Raw genomic sequence first — 25,560 nt, 5'->3', positions numbered from 1 at the left:
CCTTTTTAAAAATCCTCTCAACCTTTAGTTCTGACTTCTTTTGGACAGTTCAGAAGTGCTCCATAATGTAAACCCTTTTCACATGAAAGCAGTCTGAACAGCGTTTGACTTTCTTTAGTACAGACTAGTCTTTTTTACCGTGTCCTCTGTTCAAACGAAGAAAATGAAGTGGACACACAAAGGCTAGTGATGGAGAATAGAAGGGATTAGACGAGTCGAAGCAGTAATGGATGTGTTGACACCTGTCGGAGATCGTCCTCAATCACGGCCTCTTTATGAGACCTCACGCCGTGTTGTGAGAGGATTTTAAAATCCAAAGTCATTCATGAACGAAAAGAATGAGGTACTATTGATGAGAGAGACATAAAATCGCGGTAGCATTGTGAAATCGTACTCCTTAAACCCGCTCAAATATAGAAACGAGCCCACACACACCTCATGCCAATGGTGTGTATTGTCTGGCTAAATCTATCATCTTTTGTCGTGGTTCCTTCATGCGTGACCCTTTAGAGGAGCTGAAATTGGCTGTCAGTATTCCGGTCCTGGACTCGGAGCTCCTAATGGAATAAATTGGTTCCAAGATGTTCAATTTAACTGTGACCCAACACCTCGGAAAGATGATTCATCTGATATGCAAACCAGAGCGTGACGAACAGGCAAGAAACGGCAAATGAACTGCTCTCTCTCACACGAAGACAAGAAAGTTAAGTGCATATACAAGGTCAGCTACATGATTTTACTAATTTGCTGATTGGTTTAGACTGTGAACGTCACACAAAGAGTGACCTAGGGTGTACTCACACTAGGCACGGTTGCCATGAACCGGGCCCGAGTACGATTGTCCCCCCTCCCCACTCCCCCTCACGCTTACGTCATTATGGTGCGACGGTTTCGGGATAAACAGGAGGAGCGGCACTCTCTGAACACAATGGAGTCCATCGCTCTGTTTTCTTTGTGAATAATTTTGTGTCGTTTGGTCCACGGTGGTCCACAGCCCTCTCGCAGCCTATTGTTAAACAGACGTGTCGCCTTAGTGGCATGAAAATTTTCACATAATCGTGCTGCTCGTATGAGGAGGTTTGCAAGGTACCAGCTGAGCTTTTGGAGCGTCGCAAAACCGTGACGCCACCCGTCCTGTTCCGTGTTCCAGCACGGTTAGCGCTCACACTGCATGCGAACCGCGCCCGAGTCCAACTGAACCATGCTCTGGCCCACCTCTTCCAAGCGGGCCAGGGCCGGCCAATCGAGCCGCGCCCGGGCACGGTACGGAGCACTCACACTAGTCAAACGAACCGCGCTTTGGTGGTCAAACGCACTCGGGCACGGTTCAAACTGGCTAGTGTGAGTACACCCCTACTGTAAACTTGTTCACTGGCCTAAACTGGGTACTGTTTCATAAAACAAGCTTACAGAACAAGCCAGGCTTATTTAAGTTATTCTGACTTATTTTAAATCAAATCAACTGCAAAAGTCAGACTAACTAAAATAAACCTATCTTATTTGGTAAACTTGTTTTATGAAACAGTGCTGTGAAGATCTCAGACCTGAGCTAATGTCATTCTGATGATCTCAGATAAGGCTATAGTCTCTTTCCACTCTACTACAGGTATTTATTTAGGCAGCTGACAGTTGTTCTGATTCAGATCTATAGTTTCAAACACTATACTTGTGCTGCTGTCTTGTTTCACCGAACCCTCCAGAGACTGAAGAAGTCAAGAAATGACCATCATGTTTTCTATTGTCTGTTCTCTCAGTCTTTTTTCTCATCTAATCACACACGTCTGATCTGACCAGATGAGTTATCGCCGGCTGGAGGACAGAGGAATCAGAAGACATTACTGAAGTACAGATCATCACCTCTGCCCTTCATCCCGCTGGACCAGACCGCAGGAGGAAACAAGACACAAATGGTCAAAGAAATTAGCTTTCTTTTTTTGCCCCTCTTTCTGTCGCCTGTCTATCCGTCTGTCCTTCGCTGCTCAGTTTAATCGCTCCTCATGAGCGCCCAGATGCTCCTGCAGTTCCAGTCAAGGTTTAAACTAGATTCCTCTGATTATTTGAATGTAGATTTGGCATTTTATTTCTCCATCTGCCTGCCGTGCATGGTCTCTCAGTTCATTAACTGTTCATTTACACAGTCCTCTTTCATTCCCTCCACTTCTGCCGGGTCTGTGAATGATTTTTATCATCTCTGATTCAGTTTTTAATTAAAATACTCTTCTGCTGAGGCTGTGGAGAGATAGGGACCTGCAGAACCCTCAGGAAATATGTGCTGGGACTTGCTCTGCTTATCAGTCAATCTGCATTATATTGCTTTTAATTTGTTTTATCAAAATAAAATGCATATTTGTGTGGTTTATAATTGTGTTTGCGTGCAAGTCTCACATAGACAAACTTATTACAATAACCATAATAGTTCAGCTTTGCTACACTATTACTACTGTGAATTACCGTATTTTTCGGACTATAAGTCGCACCTGAGTATAAGTCGCATTAGTCCAAAAATACATCATGACGAGGAAAAAAACATACATAAATCGCATTTATTTAGAGCCAAGAACCAAGAGAAAACATTACCGTCTACAGCCGCGAGAGGGCGCTATACAGGAGCACTGTGCAGCATAGAGCGCCCTCTCGCGGCTGTAGACAGTAATGTTTTCTCTTGGTTCATTTCTCTTAGTTCATTTCTCTCGGCTCATGTCAAATTAATTTTGATAAATAAGTCGCACCTGACCATAAGTCGCAGGACCAGCCAAACTATGAAAAAAAGTGCGACTTATAGTCCGGAAAATATGGTAATCAGTTTTCTGACCACTCACGCAGGAATCGCTGATCTCACCAAGAGATAAATGACTGCAATATAATCAATTAAATCACTTTAATAGTCAAACAGACCAAATCTATAAAGTCTGTCTTTGCGAGAGCTGCGCAGATGCCAGTTTGGAGCCGGCGGCGTATAATAGTGTTCTCCAGGCCACGACAGGCACCTCAGAGGACCTCAGTCACTGATAAAATAAAGCCTGAAAATGACTGGAGACTCGTTATCAGATGGAGTTCACGGAGCAGGAGGATTTACAGAGAGAGAGGATGAAAGAGAAATCCGAGGAGGTGAAGAGACGTCTACAGCATATGGTCTTTATGAGATGCACAGCTGCTTGATGGAGGGACACTAGAGGAAGTGCTCTGGCATCCTTCCTGTCTCTTCCTCGAGAGCACTGGTCCAGATGTGCCCACAGCTGCTGATATCTCTGCACATCTGTCCTTCACCACCACGCTCCTTCAGGTGTACGGAGAGATTATGAATGATAAACAGGTATTTTGCATCAATATGTTACATTCTTGTGCTTTAGTTCTGTCTTGATCTACTGCATCTGACACAGAGAATGAAATTGTTTTTAGATCATTTTGCCTTATTGTGACATTTCCTGGAGGCCTAACAGTATACTTTTATCTTTCCTGTGCATAAACTCCCTTCCACACATTTATCATGGTAAGCATTTTGAAATACTACAAAGCATAGATAGATAGATAGATAGACAGACAGACAGACAGACAGACAGACAGGTAGATAGATAGATAGATAGATAGATAGATAGATAGATAGATAGATAGATAGATAGATAGATAGATAGATAGATAGATAGATAGATAGACAGACAGACAGACAGACAGACAGGTAGATAGATAGATAGATAGATAGATAGATAGATAGATAGATAGATAGATAGATAGACAGACAGACAGACAGACAGACAGGTAGATAGATAGATAGATAGATAGATAGATAGATAGATAGATAGATAGATAGATAGATAGATAGATAGATAGATAGATAGACAGACAGACAGACAGGTAGATAGACAGATAGACAGATAGATAGATACCCGATTCCAAAAAAATTGGGACACTGTACAAATTGTGAATAAAAAAAGAATGCAATGATGTGGAAGTTTAAAATTTCAATATTTTATTTAGAAAACAACATAGATGACATCAAATGTTTAAACTGAGAAAATGTATCATTTTAAGGGAAAAATAAGTTTCATGGCATCAACATGTCTATAACAGTCTGCAAATGTCTGGGGACTGAGGAGACAAGTTGGTCAAGTTTACATTTATTAAATTTATTCATTTAGCTGATGCTTTTATCCAAAGCGACTTACAATTGCTATATATGTCAGAGGTTGCACGCCTCTGGAGCAACTAGGGGTTAAGTGTCTTGCTCAGGGACACATTGGTGTTTTAGGAATAAGTTTAGGAATAGGTATGTTGTCCCATTCTTGTCTAATACAGGCTTCTAGTTGCTCAACTGTCTTAGTTCTTCTTTGTCGCATCTTCCTCTTTATGATGTTCTCAAATGTTTTCTATGGGTGAAAGATCTGGACTGCAGGCCATTTCAGTACCCGGATTATTCTTCTACTCAGCCATGATGTTGTAATTGATGCAGTATGTGGTCTGGCATTGTGATGTTGGAAAATGCAAGGTTTTCCCTGAAAGATACGACGTCTGGATGGGAGCATATGTTGTTCTAGAACTTGGATATACCTTTCAGCAGTTATGGTGCCTTTCCAGATGTGTAAGCTGCCCATGCCACACACACTCATGCAACCCCATACCATCAGAGATGCAGGCTTCTGAACTGAGCGCTGATAACAACTTGGGTTGTCCTTGTCCTCTTTAGTCTGGATGACATGGCGTCCCAGTTTTCCAAAAAGAACTTCAAATTTTGATTCGTCTAACCACAGAACAGTTTTCCACTTTGCCACAGTCCATTTTAAATGAGCCTTGGCCCAGAGAAAACGCCTGCGCTCCTGGATCATGTTTAGATATGGCTTCTTTTTTACCTATAGAGTTTTAGCCAGCAATGGTGAATGGCACGGTGGATTGTGCTCGCCGACAATGTTTTCTGGAAGTATTCCCGAGCCCATGTTGTGATTTCCATAACAGTAGCATTACTGTATGTGATGCAGTGCCATCTGAAGGCCTGAAGATCACGGGCATCCAGTATGGTTTTCCGGCCTTAACCCTTATGCACAGAGATTGTTTCAGATTCTCTGAATCTTTGGATGATATTATGCACTGCAGATGATGATAACTTCAAACTCTTTGTAATTTTTCTCTGAGAAACTCCTTTCTGATAGTGCTCCACTATTTTCCGCAGCAAGCATTGGGGGAATTGGTGATCCTCTGCCCATCTTGACTTCTGAGAGACACTGCCACTCTGAGAGGCTCTTTTTATACCAAATTATGTTGCCAATTGATCTAATAAGTTGCAAATTTGTCCTCCAGCTTTTCCTTATATGTACATTTAACTTTTCCGGCCTCTTATTGCTACCTGTCCCCACTTTTTTGGAACTTTTTTCCGAACACATTTTAGCAATTCCAAACCACACCAATCTTAATAACTATACTATTAACTTTGTATTTAACCATTTATTAAATACAAAGATAATGATTTAACTCAGACTGATAGAAAAACAAATGTAAATCCCATGAGAAGGATGCTTTACTAATGCAGTACTAGAATTTGCATAGTTAAAGCATGACCATCGGACAGCAAAATGCTTATTGGGTCAGCAGGGTCAGAAAAACAGGTGAAAAAGAAAAGACACATGGGAATTACAAATGAATTACAAAAGGAGTCTCCAGCAGTGCAGTGTGTCAGGTTCTCAGAGTCTATGCTTGGGTACAAAATCCTAATAAAATGACCCTCACTTAATAAAATAACATTCTGAAGTGTTGTGAAATACACCAAGACTGATTTTTTTATAGGCTTTATAGACAGATATGTTGAGAGTGACTCTTGAAGGACAAGCATTACATCTTGTACCACTCTTGCAGAATCAGCAGTAAGTTTTAGGAGCTGATTTTTAGTCAGTCCTGCAAGACAGGCTTTTCAGAATCAGCGTTTATTATTTTGTTCACAATTGATCTCAATCTCATACCTACTGTACGTGTACTGTATGTGTGTGTGTTACAGATATTTGTTTGCTTATGCTTGATCTATTATTTGACTGACAGTTTGGCTTCATTTGACTCTTGTCCAGCTCTGTCCTCTCATATTCCCGATGTCTGTACATGCATGTCATTATTCACAGATGTCACACTCTTTTCTCATTACTGCACGTGTCAGAGATGCTTAAACTCTAGATGAATGATTACTGCAGTCTATCAGTGGCTGTGTGCATCTGTATCAATGCATGTGTACATGGCATGCAGACACACACATGAATTAAAGCATTTATAACAGCAGCTGTATGAATGTATTATCACTTGCAGACAGTTGACCATCACTCTCTCTTTTTAATGCACAAGCACATTTATTCTTAATTAAATATCTTGACTTTATCTGCTATAATTCACTGGTCTGTTTCTAAAGCTGCTTTTTTCTTTCTCCAAATAGAGCATTTACAGATCATCTTCATTCCTAACATCCTGCAGTATTACTTTTTCTCGGTCTATTTCTATCCTTTAATCAAAGTGTGTTTTGTTGCATTAAGTGTGTTTCGTTGTATAGTACAAATACATTTCAAGACAGCAGTAGACACATTTATCAGACATTTGTTATTTATTATAATATAATTGGACTGAAAAGTTATAGATATTTTATTCAAACTTTAAAAATTCTAAATATTATTATAGGCAATCACTGAATTAGACTTGCATGTCATGATATCATGTGACAGCAATGTATGAATGTTTCTAATATTTAATGTGTGGTCAAGTTTACTATTTTTTCATCTGATTTTTGTGGACAAATTCAGTTCTGAGTTTTTATCTTACAATTCAGAATTTCTTTTTTTTCACAATTCTGAATTCTTGTTGAAAAATGTTTACAAAATTGACCTTTTTGTTTATGGATATTTGAAAACTTTTTATTAGAAAAAAACAATTAAGAGTAAACTGTTAATGGCAAACTCTCTTAGGACACTTAATTGCATATTATTTACAATTAAATGAAAATGTATTACAGTTTAAATGTATATGTAATGCCAGTGCTTTTTTTTACCTACTTAAGTTCATCTTAATTTGTAATTTCATAATTCTGTTGTCTTTGAAATATGGTTGATGTGTACTGCTGATTGCACTGAGCATTCATGGTAAACTGAAATGCACTTTAATGCTTAAAATACACCTTTATAATGAATTTGCAGTTTAAAATATATTAACATGTGCATCAGTATGTTAGTCAACACATTGAAACAGATGCCAAAGATTACATAAAATAGAAATTGTACTTTAAAATGTAAACCATAGTCATGAGTGTGCAAGTAGTCTTTTATTGGAATATTTTATTTTAAGTACAAAATTAGAATGTAATATTCATATTTACTTTTAAGAATTATTAAAAGTATTTAAACAATATTAAAATGTACTTTAAAGATTTTAAGTACACTACAAGTGCACATGGAACACAATTAAGCACTGTTTACCTTAAAATACACGTTTACTTTTTTTTTATTTACATTTTTTTATGAGAGAATACATTTCTTTGTAGGAAATATTATTTGTTACTGTGTGTTCAGTATAATGTAATATAACATAATATATGATGGTGTATTCTTATGTCTGTGCATTTTCTTGATGTTTTTTTTTTGACTGCTGAAAACTTTTAGCTTATTACAGAAGAAAACAGGCCAAAAAACCTTTAAAGGGAAGACAAGTGTTCCTCAGTGACAGGAAGACCTTATTCTCCTGCAGATTGTGACTTCCTGTCAGAGCTGAGCAGGTCTGGGGTTCCATTCCCAGAATTCAGTTCACCTCCTCATTTAAAACATCCCAGAGAAAGAGAGAGAGAGTTAACGAGGGAAGGGTTGTAATATGATGGATGGACTAAAACATCTCTCAGTAATTGAGACCGAAAATGAATCTACTTCTTTCAGTTCTGAGAAATTCAACCTGATATTGAACAAGATACAAGATGGGGAATAGAATATGAGACAAACATGGAGACCTGAGCTGAATGCCAATTCATGTACTATATATCCAACACAAGATTAAGAGTAATGCATCCCAAACTACTGTGCTGAAAATCATATGCAAAAAAATAATAATAATAAAATAAAAACATGTACACTATTTAACTTGTGTAACACTATTTTTTTGTGTCTGTTTTTTATTTATGTATTTCTATTATGTATTTGTATTTATTTATTTTTCATCTTGAAAAGTTATTGTTATATATATATATTTGTCAGTCATAAATACAGTGTAAAATTTGTTATATTTCTGCAATATCATACTAATAAACTGTTAACTGTTTTAAATAACACGCTTTATACATGTATTATCAATCAATCTAATTTGTTTCAACCTCATAAACTTTAATTATGACTTATTCCACAGCTAGCCATTTTTTATCCTTGTTCATGTTTTCACAATAGAACAGATTTATGCAGATTTGAAGAAATGTATTTTGAAAATATGATTATTTAAATAAAATCAAATAGATGCAAATAGTTAATACATAATATACTATTTTTTTTATGATTGACAAATATGCACTAAATTAAGTTTACTGATTTGTTTGTTAAAACCGTGTCATTCATATAAATATATATTTTCTATGCATTTCAAATACATAAATCTTAAATGTAGACCTGAGTATTTTAATGTCTATTTGTGTAATGCATAGTAGCATGTGAATTTAAGTATGAAAGACAGTAGTGATAAAGTTTTCTGAGATCTAAATAAATAAAAGAGGCATTTTACAAATATAACCAAATCATAATCATCATTAATCAAGTGCAATAAAACGTTTACAAGATCCAGAAGCAGAAGCATGTGTATCATGTCAGAGCGAGAGAGAGTAAATGACTCTTTGACCTGCTGGTCATGCTCTAGTTTGCAGATCAAATGAATTCTCCTCCCTGTGTGTCGGGTCAGAGCTGACTTGTCCTGGATTATCTCAAAACCAATTTATTTCATTAGGAGCTGTGAGACTATAATAAATGTCTCTGGAGTGATGTCTATGAGCTGATGTTGCTCTTAGCAAAGCGTTTGTGTAAAACCAGCATCTCCAGAGGCTTTTGACTGCACAAACTTTTCTTTTAAATAATACAACAAAGCCTAATATCTAACCTCACATAAAATCACACAGCATTTCACTGAACACGAACACATTCAAATCCCAACAGCAGTGAGAAATACAAGCGCAGAGGGAACACACACACACACACACACACACACACTTTATTAAAGATCATGTTTATTAATACTTTAACTCTGAACTCTTCTGCTGTATACTGGGTAAATACAGGGGTATTTACAGGACATTATCATACATGCTCTAATATATATTTATATCACTGACAGTCGATAAATAAAAGAACACATGTTGGTTGATGGCACTGTAGTGTTGACAAATGACAAACATTAGAAATCACAACATTTGACAGGGTTCCTCTGAGATTAAAAAGCGCATCACTGGACCTTCTACAAATTAAGGCTTTAAATCAATGCAGAAAGACTTGATATTGATAAAGGCATGGCATTATATGTTATTAAAAATATTTTTGTAATGCAAATATCTAAACATCTTTAAATCGAGATGCATTCACTTGAGAAGCAAACTGAACTTATGAAGTCCTGTTGCTGAGAAACTGAACAAAATTAATTGAGTTAAAGATGAAAACAATCTGCAATGGGAAACAAACCTTGTTTTTCCTTTGAATGAAGTTGATTTTTTTTTTGAACCCATTGGAAGACATTTGTTCTTCTGAAATACATGCATCTTGATTTAAGTATCAGACATTTGCACTGAAAAACAAGCACTTTTTGCAATGTGAAGGTACAGTAAAAGTTATTTCCATATTTATAGTGAGCTACTTATGCTTTGGTCTTGCTCATTAAGCCCATTTCTGTTAGTAAGTAAAAATATTAATTAAAAGCAAAGCAGGTCAGTAAAATTATCATAAAATGAAAATTGGATAGTTCAATACAGCATTGGCCCTTTGTGGTTTTGATGCTGCAGGAACCTGAAGTTCTTATGAAGTTCTGCAGATGGATTTCTCACTGCTTTCTCTTAAAAACGTTTTCTGCTCTGCAGAGTGTTCGATAAGTCTTGTTACCATGGAAACTGAGACACGGCGCCAGGGTCGCCTCTCCGGCGCTGACACAGATAAACAGAGACGACAGGAGATGTGAATGAGATGAGATCAGAAGAGAAGACAAGTGATGGAAAGACTTGAAAGAGCCAGGATGAGGTTGTGTGGAGAAGCGCTCCTCAGAGTCCCTCTGGAGATCTTCTTCAGGACCTGAAACACGCCGAGCAGGTTCCTCCGCGGCTGGACTCCTGCTGCGGCGAGATGGTGTCTGCAACCTCGGACTGCAGCAGATCATTCTCATTAGCTATAATGTGCTTCACCAGACAGTGTGCAGCCTCATCTATATTAATATTCTCCTGGAGAGAGAGAGAGAGAGAGAGAGTAACCTTTCCTGTCAGTGTTCACACACCTCGTCTCTGGCTGTGGCTGCATTAATTAGCTTGTGAATATTCATGATGTACTTCAGCCGAAGGACTGCGAGTCAGCAAAAAGTGTGTGAGCAGTTTTGTCAGCTCTAATGATCTTCACACACAAACACACCTGATTCACTAATGAGTCACACAGCTCATCTAACAAAATTGAATTCTGTTGTACTTTCTTCCTATGAGCATAAAAGGAGAAGTATAACAGCTAATTCACTTTGCATGCACTGCTCTCCAAAAGGAAAGGATCAGTGAGAGTTTATTCAGCAAAGATGCATTAAATTGATCAAAAGTGACAGTAAAGACATTTAGAAAGATTTCTGTTACAAATGAATGCTGTTCTTTTGAACTGACTATTTCTCAGAAATGCTGAAAAATAAAATGTATGATAGTTTGCACACAAAAAAATGAAGCAGCACAACGGTTTTTAACATTGATAATAATCTATTTTTTTCTATAATACAATCTAGAATATTAGAATGATTTCTGAAGAACATGTGACACTGATGCTGAAAATTCATCTGCGCATTACAGAAATAAATTACAGTTTACAGTAAATACAAATAGAAATATTTCACATTAAGGTAATTACTGTATTTCTGATCAAATAAATGCAGTCTTGGCGAGCAGAATCTGAACCGACACAAAGCTAATTTCTGCCATGGACTAATATAATTAAAAAGGTAATTCCAACTTTTATTTCACAATTCTGAATTTTTCTGCAATCTCATAATTGCAAAAAATAATAACAATAATAACAATTCTCAGTATTGCGAGATAAAAAACAAACTCTCAAAAAAAGTTTATACCTCACAATTTTTTTTTTCTGCAGTGGAATAAAAAAAAGGTAATTTAGACTTTTTATCTCAGAAGTCCGTTTATTCTTCTTGTAATTGCAAGTTCAACATCTCTATTTTAAAACAATATATATATATTTTAATAGTCTGAATTGTGAGAAAAAAAGTCAAAACTGTAAGGTAATAAGCTGCATTTACTTTTTTTTTTTTTTATCACATGGTGGAATCAAGCTTCCATGAATGATTGTATGGCAAGTTTAAATGATTATTTCAACCAATTATACCGCAAACCAACAGAATGGAAGCTAGATCCTATGCCATGACCTTTCACTTGACCTTCACATCACACTGAATTTCTGAAGACTCTGCTGCTGATATGAAAACTGTTTTTAAATGATGATTCATGACGTACCTTGGCTGAAGTTTCAAACCATCCCACAAAGCCGTTCTCCTGGCAGAACTGCTCCATTTTGATGCCATTGTTAGTGAGAACATCTCTGCCCTGATCGCACTTGTTGGCGAGCAGCACAGTGGCAACGTGTTTGCCATTGGATAAACTCAACTTGGCGTCAAGATCCTCCTTCCACTTCGTCACTGCTTCAAACGTCGATGGCCGGGTGACGTCAAAAACAATGAAGGCTCCCATGGCCTCTCGATAATACACCCGCGTCATGTTCCCGAAACGCTCCTGGCCTGCAGAAGAAATCGTATCAGAGCAAACCACACAAGAGTCTTCTGTAAACACCAGCTATTATGTAGGTCATGAACATACATACATTTCACAGTGACTTCATGGTGATCATAGCAGAACACAAAGACAACAATGAGAGGTTTATTTTTAGCTGAAGCTTTGGTGAATGCGAGAGAATTTCAGTCTTCCTGCCTTTTCCTTTTTTTCTGACACGTGATAGTACTTTGAGATTCTTGTACACATATCCAGGGGTCTGAACTAAAGCCTGGATATCCTTAATGAGGAAAAGCACATTCCAATGGCTCATATTGACCAACTCCACTGAGCTCCAGGGAAAACGTAAAGCTCAGTGCTCAGTATTAGTGTCAGGAGTTACTGGAGCAGTGGAGTGTAGAGCAATGGAAACCACCCGGCTAACAGAGAATGTTTTCAGAACTTTCTGGCAATGTTCTCTAATTAACATTTTTTCAAGAAATTTTGAGGACTTTAGTAGGTAGCCTTCTAAAAAAAAAGTTAGCACACAACCATTATTTGATCATTGTTCAAATAAAGAATTCTCTCTCTCTCTCTCAAATATTGTATTTGTACATATTTGAAATGTTGCTACATGTTTCGGAATGTTCAGAGAATATTGAAAAGTAACATTCCATAATGTTTGAAAAATTCTAAAATGGAATGTTCTCTTAATGTTTGCATAAACAAGAAAACAATTTTTTTTTAAAGTGGACCTTTTGAACTTTTAGAGAACATCCAGAAATAATTCCTCATAATATAATGGGAACATTAGCAAAATTTTCCCAGAACAGATTTTTTAGTCAACATGAGACCTCCTTTATATTAAAAGAGTCCTAGAGCTGAGAAATAAATAGTTACAACAAACTTCTTTACATTAAAATACTTTTTGATATTAAATGGAAAGACATGCCGTCATGTAAACGTTGAAGTGTTTAAATAGCCTAGCTCTATAATCGAGTTTTTTGTTTATTTATTTTTTAGGGGGAATGTCAAATCACGCTCATCTCTGATGTCCCTGCTCATTTCATCTATTTACAACAACGTTCCTGTTTTCCTTCTCTGTTTTTTTTTTAGTTGAAAATCTCCCTCACATGAGCGAGGAACACATGACCGCGCAGAGCGAGCGCGCGTGAGGAACGTTATTCAAGAGAGACTTGAGAATGCAGCTTTGTTATTTGATTACATTTTTGATCATGTTTGGTTCACATAACATTATAAAGTTATATAAACACTTTATATAAATTATATATATAATGTTATAGCTATATGAAATTGCAAAACTCTAGTTTGGACCTATATGTCAGTTTTTAGTATCAAAAAGATAAACAAAAAGCAATAGCTTCGTGACGAGTTAAGAGTAAAGAAAAATAACGTACGCAGTGTCTAAGACTGTCGGCTACATATAACTTACTATACAAATTAATTCATTTATAAACTGTGTAATTTTTTTCATATTTATTTAGTACCCTTAAAATCTTAGGCCCAGAATTTTTTTTATATACATATATATATTTTAAAAAAAAATTACCAGCGATGTCCCAGAGTTGTAGTCTGACGGTCTCCTGGTCGAGGCTGAGAACTTTGAGCGCGAAATCCACGCCGATCGTCGCGCGGTAGTTTGGTGAAAAGTTCTGGTGCACGTATCGCTTGATAATACTGGTTTTCCCCACACCAAGATCCCCGATCACCAGGATTTTATACAAGTGTTCCTTCAGGTGATGGTTCTCCATGTCTGTGTGAGACGGAGCCGATCACGGACGCGTGTGATCCGCGGTCAGACTCTGAGGGGAGAAACAGAAACGCCCCGCGGGGCAAAAGGCGCAACTTGTGACTCGTCAGTCGAGCATGAGACCAAAGACGGAGGGGCCTGTTGAAACTTCATCATGGTAAGTAGTTGTCGTAAAAGATCATAATTAAAACTACAGTTCGATTAAACACTTAAAAAAAAAAACACCAAATACCTGCTCTGAAATAGAAGTTGTGAGGATCATGCCCTCAACAACTGACAAGGTTTCTTCACCAATTACCAAAACGTGCGAAGACTTAAGTGCAGGTCCTATAATAAGTTTATACTGACTATCCTATATACCATGGCAACTATACTTTCTGCCTGTTATACCTAATACTAAAGCAGTCATCAGTAAAACAAAAGTATTTTTCATTCTAAATGGGGACATTACATACTTGGTTTGTTTTTTAGAGGTATCTTAGTTTCTGCATTGTTTAATTATTTTTTTCTTCCATTCAGATCTGGAAATATCCAAAGTAATGTAACTCAATTAGCTTACTTCTGTGTACAAATTTGTCCCCAAAATATGGTTAAGCAGGTACAGAGTTTTGGACATGCATCAAGGAAACATGATACTATGGTTTCGTAAAGTAATTTTCCATACCATGTTTAGACCACGGCATATAGTTAACATCCCAAATAACCAAAGCCCACTTGAATTCCGAACTGACAGAACTACTATGAAATCCAAATCAAATGGACACATTTATGGGATAAATTAAAATGACTTCATGCATTTCTTTCCATTTAAGCAATACAAAAGTACATTGGAGGCCAAAAGTACCTTAAAAGCAACTTTATTAAAAATCATGACATGTATACAGGAGCACAAAAAAAAATTTAAAATCTAAGATTGTGATAAAATCATTGGATTCAAATAGTACTGAGCAGCTTAACTGTTGGCAAAGGACTCAAGTGATTGTTCATTAAACCACAAGTACTGATTTTCCTGAGAGCAATTGTCAACTTGATATTCTCCAAATACAAATTGACCGTGTCCAATTAAAAGAGTGGTGTAAAAATTGACAAGGCAGAGTGCAAATGTGACATTCAGAGCTTACATGGATCAATGAAATCTGAAATCCCTTTATCTTAAACCCACACTAGAAGCAGTTGAGGCACATTGCTGCACCTGAAGGCACCCAACTTTCATTAGCACAGATTCAACAAGAAAGCAGGGAAAAAAATATAAAGAAATGAAATGCTGTTTCATACACACAGTCCTTGTGGAAATCCATATAAATTGAGCAAAAAAACAAAACAAAAGACAGACCAACTTTGTTTGTGTGTTAAAGTAGAAGATTATGAACAGATGTAGGCAGAAGGTCAGTTGCAACAAAACACTAGGGACAAGGGCAACAAAAATTAAGATTTTTATATTAATTTAAAACCATATCCACACTCTAGACAGGGTTGGTTTTGGGTGACCGCAACAATTGAAAGAGCAGGTGACCCAAGACAGGCCGAATCAGGAGTTTTTAGGTGGACAGGTGGCCCAGAGGAAGATAACTGGGAATTTGAAGAGGCGGAAACTATTTATTCCTTAAAGGGCTGCCAAAAAGACCAGTAAAAGGCAAAGATGAATACATTTCCTATAGGTCAGCAAGAGAAAGTCAAAGCCATGGAGACAGAGATGATGTCGACTCGCATGGAACAAGACCAAGATGACCAAAGAGTAGAACCTTGAAGCCAAAATTAACTTGGTTTCAAGCTTCATGATCTATGAAGAACTGGGAAATGAGAGGGAGAAATTAAATCTAAAGAGTAATTATAAAACGGTCTGCTACTAAAAAGGGACCTGAAAAGGCCATTTCACCAAACAAATTAGATGACAACGTAAAAAAAAACAGCACTGTTTTCCCTTTTTCAGAATTTACATTATCAAAATAATTCTCCAGGCCATGCTCGTTTCAACTGACCTATTCACCTACGCTCTCTAAAGTTTGGCGATTGGTGTAGTGGCTACAGCAATGCTCTCAATGGCGCATTCATCTGTTCCTCTACGGATCCTGAAAAACCCATTCTCGCCCCACCCGGTTCCCCAGCTGTTCTTCACGATCCAGTATTTCTCGCCGGTCTTATGGCACTTCCCATACCCCACCAACAACACAGCGTGATTGGTCAGCTCAAAGGGATTGACGGAGTCACGGAGGCCGGTGTGATGGTAGATGCCCTCCTTGTAGTTCATGAAATCTGGGTAGACCTCCAGGGCCACGCCCATAGGGCCGTTCCTGACCAGCTCCAGCATCATGGCCGCCTCGCTGCACCCGCCGTAAAACCCACCCACGTAGTGATAATCGGAGGCGTAGTACCTTGTGCATTTCTCAGGTACTTTGCAGGGAGAATCATCCCCGGTGTACGGGAAACAATCCTCCTCCACAATGCCAAAGTCCTGGATGTATTTACCAATCAGGTATGGAAAACCTCCATCACAACCTGTACAAAAGACCAAACAAAAATAAAAAATTATAATTGAAATACAGACTTTAATCCAAAATGTTAACTTCAGAATATTCAATTAATTAAAACATGTATGGTGTGGAAAAGAGGAGAAGAACCAGGGTTATTAAAGCACCAAAAAAAAAAAAAAAAAAAAACTAAAATAAGATTATAATAAAACTAGTTAGTTCCTAAGGCAACACTTCTTATTTTCTAAAATAACCAAAAGTATTAAAATAACTAAAACTGAAATAAACAACAACTACATAGACATTTATAAAAAAAAGTTAAAATTTGTATAACAATAAAGCGGTGTAGGGGGGACTAAATAAAATTAAAACTGTTTCGACAAAAATAACACTGGGAATGACAATTGTTTATAATCATAATCTACATAATTTGTAATTAAATATTTTTTAATGTAATTGTATATAAAACAAAAGTATTATAAATGTATAAAATTAAACCAATTAGAATAACTTGCAGCTTGGATCAGAACAATTATAATTCATTTTTTAGTAGCAGCAGTTTTAGAACTATAATAAAAATAAAAGCCATCATATTAAAAACAACAGCATGCATATACATATATATATATATATATATAAACATTGGTAGCAACAATTTTATAATATACTATAAATTACTGTATATAACAAAATGTCACTATTATCACCACCAATACATAAAAAAAACCCCATTAATGAATGAGGAAACCAAAGTGAAACATTTACGCAAAGAACCCATTCTGATCTGAATCGGATTGTGTAACCATAATCCCGAGGGTACTGGAAAAGCGACCATTCACGGTTTTATAACTGTTAATACGCAGACAGGCCCTGTGAAGTTCAGCACAGATACTGGTCACATTAAACATTGCCTCAGTAGAGCAACACATGTGGTTACCTTGAGAATACTGGGAGCAGGACACCACTTGCTGTGGACTGAACACCGGCTGCTGCGTGTTGTTTGTCTGGATTCGGACTCGAGCTTCAAGCATTCCCATAGTGGCAAAAGAGTAACAGCTGCCACATTGAGCTTGAGGAAGAAAGAGGAAATCATTTAAAGATTAAAATTTTCAAATTTACATCCTAATTTCCTTCACTCTTAAAAAAAATAAACTGTTGAGAATACTTTGACTTTTTGAACCAATGTAAATGTTGTTCATGCAATATTGTTCATCTTATTTGCTAAAAGAAAAACTCGTCACAGCAGCTAAAAAATACAATTACTGTCACTGAGGTAATTCATTTTCCATAAAATGAAGGTTTAAAAACTCAGCACAATATCAAGTTTGTTTACAAATGAAACAAGAAAAAGGTTTCATTAATAAGCAGACAACATTATTTTTGTTTTTAAGACAACATACAAGACTACCATTATCTCAGGAATGGCTGAACGTACTCAGAACTCAAAACCAGACACACAAACCTCAAGAACGGTGACAACCAACAAATGATAAAAAAAAGAGCTCTTTACGTCACAGTACAACAAATAACTAACAATGCTGATAAAACAATAATTAAAATAATAATGCTATAAAATTTACTGCATAATTTATTCATGTTGCAATGCATGCTGGGAACTCACATAGCCTTAACATCTCAACAATATGAAATTCTTTGTTCAGACAACTGAGTTTGACTAGTTGGGGCAACATTTGGGATCATTTTTGTTGGTTTGACACATTTTTATGTAGTTTCAATAGCATTTTTTAGTGTTTGATACTCAGAAGGTTTCGTAAACTTGAAAAATGAGCGGTTGCATTTTTTACAGTGTTGATTTAAAGAAATATCCTTTAATCCTCTCATTCCTCCTTGAATGTGTCCAGAGCATAGAAAGGAGCTCTTAACAAAAGTGAGACACCATCAGGCTCTGAAAGGAACGAGCTACTCTGGATGAAATTAAAACTAAAAATATAAAAAAGCCAAATTAAAATAAATCACTAAATTATAATATCAAAAGCAAAAATTGTTTAAAAGGAATCTGAAAAATTCCCCACTATTGCTTATGTACATTTTAAATTGTAAATATTATAAGTTTCAATATTTAATATCCATACACTCCTCTCCAGAAGCCTTTTCACAATTATCATTACACACTTATACAAGCAAACAAAGTACTGTATTAGGTTTGTTGGGGAGGTTTGTGTAAAAATAAACAATAGCCAAACACAGACTAATTAAAAAGCCTGTAATTTCCTGACAGTGTTTCCAGCACCATTTATCAGGCTCAGTTCTATAGTAAGAACAGCTACATCATTCATGAATATACACTTCCCGGATCACAGTGAAAAAGAATCAATCAATAGCAGCATATTAAAGCTATTCCCAGGACTCAACTGCAGATGGTAAACAACACCAAGAGGTTTCTGATATACATCACTTGCACAACTCGGAGCAATACCGGACAGACTGAAGCAACCATTTGATTGCAGCATTTCCTCTTATGCTCGCTCTCTTAACACACACACACCTTGGTTGCGGACAGGGCTGACATAACTGAGTCCATTCACGTCTCTCCAGTCCCAGTGTTCTGGAAGACCGGCTGCCATCTTACTGTCTGCAGAAACCATCACAGGCCTGACACGTCTGTGAAAGAGAGAAAGAGCGAGAGAGAGAGAGAGCGCGAGAGAGAGAGAGAAACCAACATAAAATTGCAGATGACAATCCTATAATTTTATCCTCCAAATGAAATGCTGCTACTCTTAATATTCAGTACACAATATTCTGCAGAAGACTCGCCACCTATGCAGTTCACTACGTTTACTGTTAAATGCTTCCAACTATATCACACCAGACATTTATGAACTCCAATAACTCCATTTTAAAGGCATCAGTTGTTTATTTTTCACAAAAGCCCTGGCTGCAGGAGTTAAAATGAGCATACCGTGGTATACGAGAGGCATGTCCTCCTGATCTTCTCAGCATCTCCTGTATGGTGAGGGTCTCATGGAGACTGTATGTTGTTGCTTTCCAAGACTTCTGAACAGAGTTTATTTGCTCCACAAACCCCATGTTGTTTGTGTATGGCAGCTTCATGAGCCTAGAGATAAATGTTTGTTATCATAAAACCCAGTAAATGCATAAATCACTCAAGGTTGATGAAATCGCATGAGATCTTATCAAGATAAAGTTTAAAGATTAAGTCAATTGAGTCACAAGTGAGAAACAAACTGCTGACACACTTACAGTTTGTGTTGGAATTCAAGCATTATACTGTGGTCAATCCGGGGTGGGATGGGCTGGACTTTCTTCCCAGTGAAACAGCCCCAGTTGTTCCCCAAAACATCATGAACCCAACCGGGCAGCGTCTGATCGCAATAACTGGTGACCTCTGAACCCTGCTGAGAATACTAGACACACACAGACAAAAAAATATGAATACTCAATGCAATAATGTTTCTGTTAAAGCACAATATTTAATGTTAAAATACATTATGAATAGATTTAAGCATTTTATGTGATTCCCAAACAACATTATGTGATCCTTTTAATAATAGGGATATGCAAAAATTTCACAAAAAGTCTAATACTAAAATTGTTCATAAATATGTATAAGAAAGACAAAGTCTTTATATTTTGTTGATTTATTGTTTGAACACAGTGTTGTCATGGTTAACTAAAATATTTTTTTTTTTTTTGGTAGATTAAAACACTTGTTTAAAAAGTTTCCTTGGAAACTACTGTAATAAGTTTAAGTACTAAAATTACATAAAAAGCCCCCCCCCCTTTAAAAAAATACACAGGATCTCAAACACTAGTCACTTAAAAAAAAAAAAATGGATTGCATGTGTAAAATTATCCCACATTTATTGAGCTAGACACCAGTACAATAAAGATCAGTGAAACACAAAAGAGCTGATGTCAGAATTTCCCTTCTGTTGTGAAACCACAGTCATCTGATCAGTCATGAGCTGTGACTAAAGTGTCTAGTCATGCTTACCTTGAAAAACCCAAACCATTTGTAGTCATTGATCACCACTTCAAAGCCCTGGTTATAGATGAGAGTGAAGAAGCCAGTGTGACCGAGATCATCCACAGCTACAGACAACTTCTGCAGGTCCACGGTCACCGTGTTCACTGGCTTTCCTGTTTAAAAGTTAAACAGTTCAATTTAGTAACTTAAGGAAGTAACTTTGGTGATCTGCAAACACAGCGGCTGTAATTCAGTACTTGTCTATATATGGCATTATGTCCATTATGTGCCTTTAAATGTTCAGATGCACCTGATGCCCACAAATGCTGCCTATGAAGTAGGGCTGTGCAAAAAATTGAATGCGATTTCCATGCGCATCTCATCAGTAAAGATGCTCCTGTAATTAGAAGTATATCTCCAGCACGTGCGTTCAGATCAGGGTTGCCAGGTTTTCACAACAAATCCTGCCCAGTTGCTTCTTAAAACTAGTCCAAAACTAGCCCAATCGCGTTTCCAGGAGGTTCCCCGATAAAAATTGCTTCCCGGGGTTAAAAAATACGTTTTTTGGAAGGGTTGCCTTGGTAAAATTCGCATTTTAGGGGCTAAATATCATGTTATTTGTATTGTATTACTACACAGAGCCGTAGTCTACCGACAACTAACACAAAATAGTTTTCAAAATCGACAAAGAATCGCCTGCGATTTTAACATCGATTTTGTGTAGATTGTCAGTGAATTACGGCTCGTTGTAGTAAATGCCAACCAGTGTTGCCAAGTCTGTGGTTGTTTTTCCATGTCCGCAGGTCGAAGCGATCCCAATTCAAATAACGTGATATTTAGGACCTAAAATGCCAATTTTACCAAGGCAACCCTGCTAAAAAACTTATATTGTATCCCCGGGAAGCAATTTTTATCGGGGAACCTCCTGGAAGCGCGATTGGGCTAGTTTTGAGAAGCAACTGGGCAGGATTTGTTGTAAAAAAACCTGGCAACCCTGATCCGAACGCACGTGCTGGAGATATACTTCTAATTACAGAAGCGTCTTTACTGATGAGATGTGCATGAAAATCGCATTCGATTTTTTTGCACAGCCCTACTATGAAGGCAGTTCACTATGTTAAAGCCAACATTGAGGACAAAAAAGTAGAGCGCAAGGCGTCATATTACTCTGAGAACTTCGTCCACTGAGGGAAACGTAATCGACAACAAGACCAGTCTCTAACAGTGATGTGTCGTTCGTGAACGATTCGTTCTTTTTGAACGAATATTTTAGGTGAACGAATCGTTCTCGTTCACGCAATCCACTGACTCATTTCTCGTTCACTGAAGTTCCTCCCTCCACAGCAGCGCGGCACTATCATACGAGTCTGAACGAGATCTAGAGATCTTATCGTTCGTGAACGAAATGACTGAACTGGTAGACATGTCGTTCACGAACGAGATGAATGAACGGATACATGTCGATTGTGAATAAAATGAACTGGTACATAGCTTATCTCGTTCGTGAAAGAAATGAATGTGAGTAAACTGGGTTAGTCTGCCATGTCAATCTCGCAAAATGAAAAGCGCAGTTATAGGTACTGTACACATACGCTTGTTTTGATATTTAGCATCCAGAACTCCACGTTTAATCCCCAATTTATGAATGGGAATATATAATATACAAACTGTTTGACCAAACAATTAAAATGCTAATTAGGCAAGAAACCTCGTGCTTTGTTCATCTGAACAACTTAATTAGACTTTATATATTGAATGCAATTATGCACACATTTTAATAAAGCCAGATTTTTGTAACAACTGAATACGTTCGTTGACTTAAGACATAACACATAATACAGTCTTTTTTGCCACCTGCTGGCATATTTTGTGTTCTACGAAGAAATGATCACTGAACGAATCATTGAACGATTCTGAACGAATCATTTTGGTGAACGAGCTGAAAATGAACGAATCTCTTGAAAGAATCATAATTTCCACCACTAGTCTCTAACAAAGCTGCCTATCATGTGCTTTTGAATGTTCAGATGCACCTTTTATGCCTTCATAGACAACATTTCTGGGCAGTTTACGAAGTTTTAAAACACACCCAACATATACAATGGGAAACGGAAACAGTATATAAAGGTATTTATCAAAAATAATCAAGTTTACTGTTTTACTCTCAGAGAGCATTGTTGATATAAAGGTTAATTAGGAAAAAATATGCTCTAATGGACTGACACCAACAAAATACTACTTTGACTAGTGTTTTTTGACTTGAATTGGAAATACTATGGTAAACAAACAGGTATAATAGCAATGCTAATCATTGTGTCCTCATGGTACTATCACAGTATAAGAGTATCCAAAAAGCAAAAAAAGTACATCTTTGTGCCATCCTTAACGCATCAGTTTAGTATAACACCTAGAATTAGGTCTATTATATTTTAAATGAGGCACCGACGTTCAGTTGAAGACCTCAGCATGAAACCGAAAGTAAAACTGAACTTCCGTGTAGAAGACAAAAGTGCACTGATTCAGATTGTTGTGATGGTCTGATCTGGTCTGACCTGTGCTGGAGCAGTCGATGGTTCGGTCTTGACCCACATTATAAACGCTGAAGATCCAGGTGCCCAGCAGGTCCTCATAGGTGCAGTTGGCCGGAGTGTCGGCCGCAGACCCGCCGACGAACGCCAACAAAACAATAACGGCGAGCGCGCGCATCCTTACAACGGCTAGCCAGCGGACAGACAGTGATATATAACGGGAGTGATCGCTGACCTGACGCAAAGATACAAACGCGTGTCCCTTTCGTCCTTCCCTCCACCTGCGGCACTGAAACTGACTGTTGACCTGCCGGGTGCAACTGAACTTATACAGCGATGATCATATGACACGAGTCACATGACATGCCAGTGAGCGCGCAGAAGTAATACAATCACACCGAGAAAAACACATTCGTCATGCAAACATGCACATTTGATTCTATCACACACAATCATTATGCTTAACTCTTATGACAAACATGCATTAACTCAATCACATACAGTACATGCATTGATCACAAACCCATTCATCACAAGAACCGACAAGCATTAGGCTATTTGGTCATGCACACATTACTTTGAGACAGTTACTCAGTCAGGACAATGTAGCCTACATATGCTACAAAATCAACAATCATGTTTAAATAAACATTAATACATTAGAGTGCATTGCAAATGCTGTGTTATGTTGCATTTGAAATTTAAAGGATGTTTTCAACAAATGTGTCTCCACAGTAGGCTTATCACTGCATTAGAAACATGCGATCCCTTGGAGACCGATCTTTAGTGAAGTGAAAATTTAGAGTCATGAGTTACACTCTTCTGTGGGGAGTTTATAACCGCTTTATCAGCAAAACAACAGAAATACATGCTAGTGAGGATTTACTCCTTTCACTTCTGACTTATTTAACATTTAAGATTAACTGTTTTGAGCACTGTACATTAAAGATTCAGCACTTTGCTTAAACATTTTGCTCTTTTATAGTAGGATACAGTTACCATTTTATGCATTAGTTACACAACATTTTGTGTTAAAGCATTAAGTTGCAGTATTCATAACATAGTTTCACATTACACTTTAAGGAGCAGTTCACCCAAAAATGAAAATTGAAAATGCATTCACCCTTAGACCATCCAAGATGTGGATGAGTTTGTTTCTTTATCAGAGCAGATTAGTAGAAATGTAATATTATGTCACTTGCTCAGCAATGGATCCTCTGCCGTGAATTGATGCTGTCAGAATGAGAGTAAACACCTGATGGTTGAAAAACAGTTTGAAAAAACCCAACAGATTTTCAGTACAATAAAAAAGAACATATAATTGCCAGGCTGCAGAATGTAGCTTTTGCAAACACACACACACTAAATCATTAAGACTCTAAGCAGCATAACACACATTTTGACCCTTGGGAACAGTAATGTGCCCCATTGCTGTACTGTACAAATGAAAACATCCTCGCTTCATTAGTGGTTTAAATACCTAATGATGCAGTGAGCAACTAAATATATGGAGCCAACAAACATTGCCCGTTATTTTTTCCTAAATGGCAATGGCTGATTAAATTTAAGGACAGAAAATGCCATCTGACGTCCCCCTCTGAGCTCAGCTGTCTCTTCTACTGAACGAACAAGTTGGTGCATTTAAGGAGCCTCATTAACCAATCAGAATGGAGCGGGGTGGGGGAAGACAAAGCAATTACCACAACGACTATGATTCACACACTCTATCCTAACAGCCCAGAATAGACAGTGCAGAACACTGAAATGCACAGGAATTAGTCACCCGGGCTATTCAGATGTACTTCACTGCCATTGTATGTGAGTGTGTGTGTATGTGTTAGGAAGACAGTGAGAAACAGAAGGAAGTGAGAGTCTCAGTGCGTCCACTTTAAAACAGCTGTTTTATTTGGATTCCTGGTGCGGCACCAGGGTTTCATCTTCCAGAATTGTTTCAGTCATTGTTGTATCGCTGACACTAATGAGAAGATGATTTCAGGGCAGTTTCCTGTCTCTGAGATTGCAGAGTACTAGCATAGTGCACTGAAATAAAGCTTCCAAAAGGGAGTTTTCACAGTGATGCCATAAAGGAACCATTTTTGTTTCCCCAGGGAACCTTTCAGTAAACAGTTCTTCAGAGAACCATTTTCTTAATCTAAATAACTTTTTTTTCTCCTATAGAAAAGCTTATAGAAAGTTTCATGGATGTTGAAGGTTCTTCACCATCAATACCAATAAAGAACATCGTCATATGATATAATCTTGCTCATTTAGATTATTTAGCATTTTCAAACATCTTAATTTTGGCAGTTTAGAAAACCAAAAAATAAGATGAAATAGATGTCGTCTCTGTTTCATTCACTGAAATAGGAGTTTAAGCTACAGAATATACATTGCATTGTGGGATTCCCAATGCAGTGTGCTCCATTCTATACTGCACATTTTTGTAAATGTAATACTTTTACATTACATTTACATATTATATATTTTCATAAATAACTGTAACCAAAGTTTAAATGCGTTAGATTCTCATGTTATGTATTTTAATGCATTATATTGTCAATGGTGTAATGGTGTATTAGGTAGAATTATAAATCAGATCGTTCAATGCTTGATAATGTGCATAACAATACATAATTAATGCATAAAAAATAGTTTTATAATGCATTATATATAAAGCCTTCAAGTAAAGAGTTACCAAAGATTCATAGTAGTACAGTAAGGGAACATATTACAAGTTTAAGGTATACTAATAATTTGCACATTTTAGAGTAGATAAAAAGTTGTCAATTTAAAAATTACATTTATTTTCTGTCAGTGTATGTGCACTGCAGAAATAGTAGTGTGGTAGCAAAGCCATTATTATCAGTCAGTAACGTTCTGCTAACATCACAGATGAGCACATAGTACAAGTAAAA

General features: G+C 37.1%; 2 protein-coding genes and 1 long non-coding RNA gene across 3 annotated transcripts; all 3 read right to left on the bottom strand.

Moving 5' to 3' along the window:
- Positions 1–9,828: 9,828 nt before the first annotated feature.
- LOC132108351 (ras-related protein Rab-38-like) lies at positions 9,829–13,936 on the bottom strand. Its single transcript, XM_059515056.1, has 3 exons — positions 13,500–13,936; positions 11,678–11,958; positions 9,829–10,402 (listed from the first exon to the last, which is right to left on the bottom strand). Exons 1-3 carry the CDS (start codon positions 13,699–13,701, stop codon positions 10,250–10,252), a joined length of 636 nt encoding a protein of 211 aa, XP_059371039.1. The 5' UTR covers positions 13,702–13,936; the 3' UTR covers positions 9,829–10,249.
- Positions 13,937–14,541: 605 nt separating this feature from the next.
- On the bottom strand, positions 14,542–15,538 carry LOC132107705 (uncharacterized). Its single transcript, XR_009424344.1, has 2 exons — positions 15,443–15,538; positions 14,542–15,161 (listed from the first exon to the last, which is right to left on the bottom strand). It is a non-coding gene; the product is annotated as an uncharacterized LOC132107705 (long non-coding RNA).
- A 154-nt stretch (positions 15,539–15,692) lies between these two features.
- Positions 15,693–22,985, bottom strand: LOC132107571 (dipeptidyl peptidase 1-like; the record flags this gene model as incomplete). Its single annotated transcript, XM_059513685.1, has 7 exons — positions 15,693–16,196; positions 17,106–17,237; positions 18,675–18,790; positions 19,089–19,244; positions 19,391–19,554; positions 20,145–20,290; positions 22,670–22,985. Coding segments are annotated over 7 exons (1,530 nt in total), but the record flags the coding sequence as incomplete, so codon positions are not given.
- Between the last annotated feature and the right edge of the window lie 2,575 nt (positions 22,986–25,560).

Source organism: Carassius carassius, chromosome 28 (assembly GCF_963082965.1).
Source record: "Carassius carassius chromosome 28, fCarCar2.1, whole genome shotgun sequence".
Lineage (NCBI taxonomy): Eukaryota > Metazoa > Chordata > Actinopteri > Cypriniformes > Cyprinidae > Carassius > Carassius carassius.
Note: the sequence above shows the minus strand (reverse complement) of the source record. Positions and strands in the feature narration are given on the sequence as shown.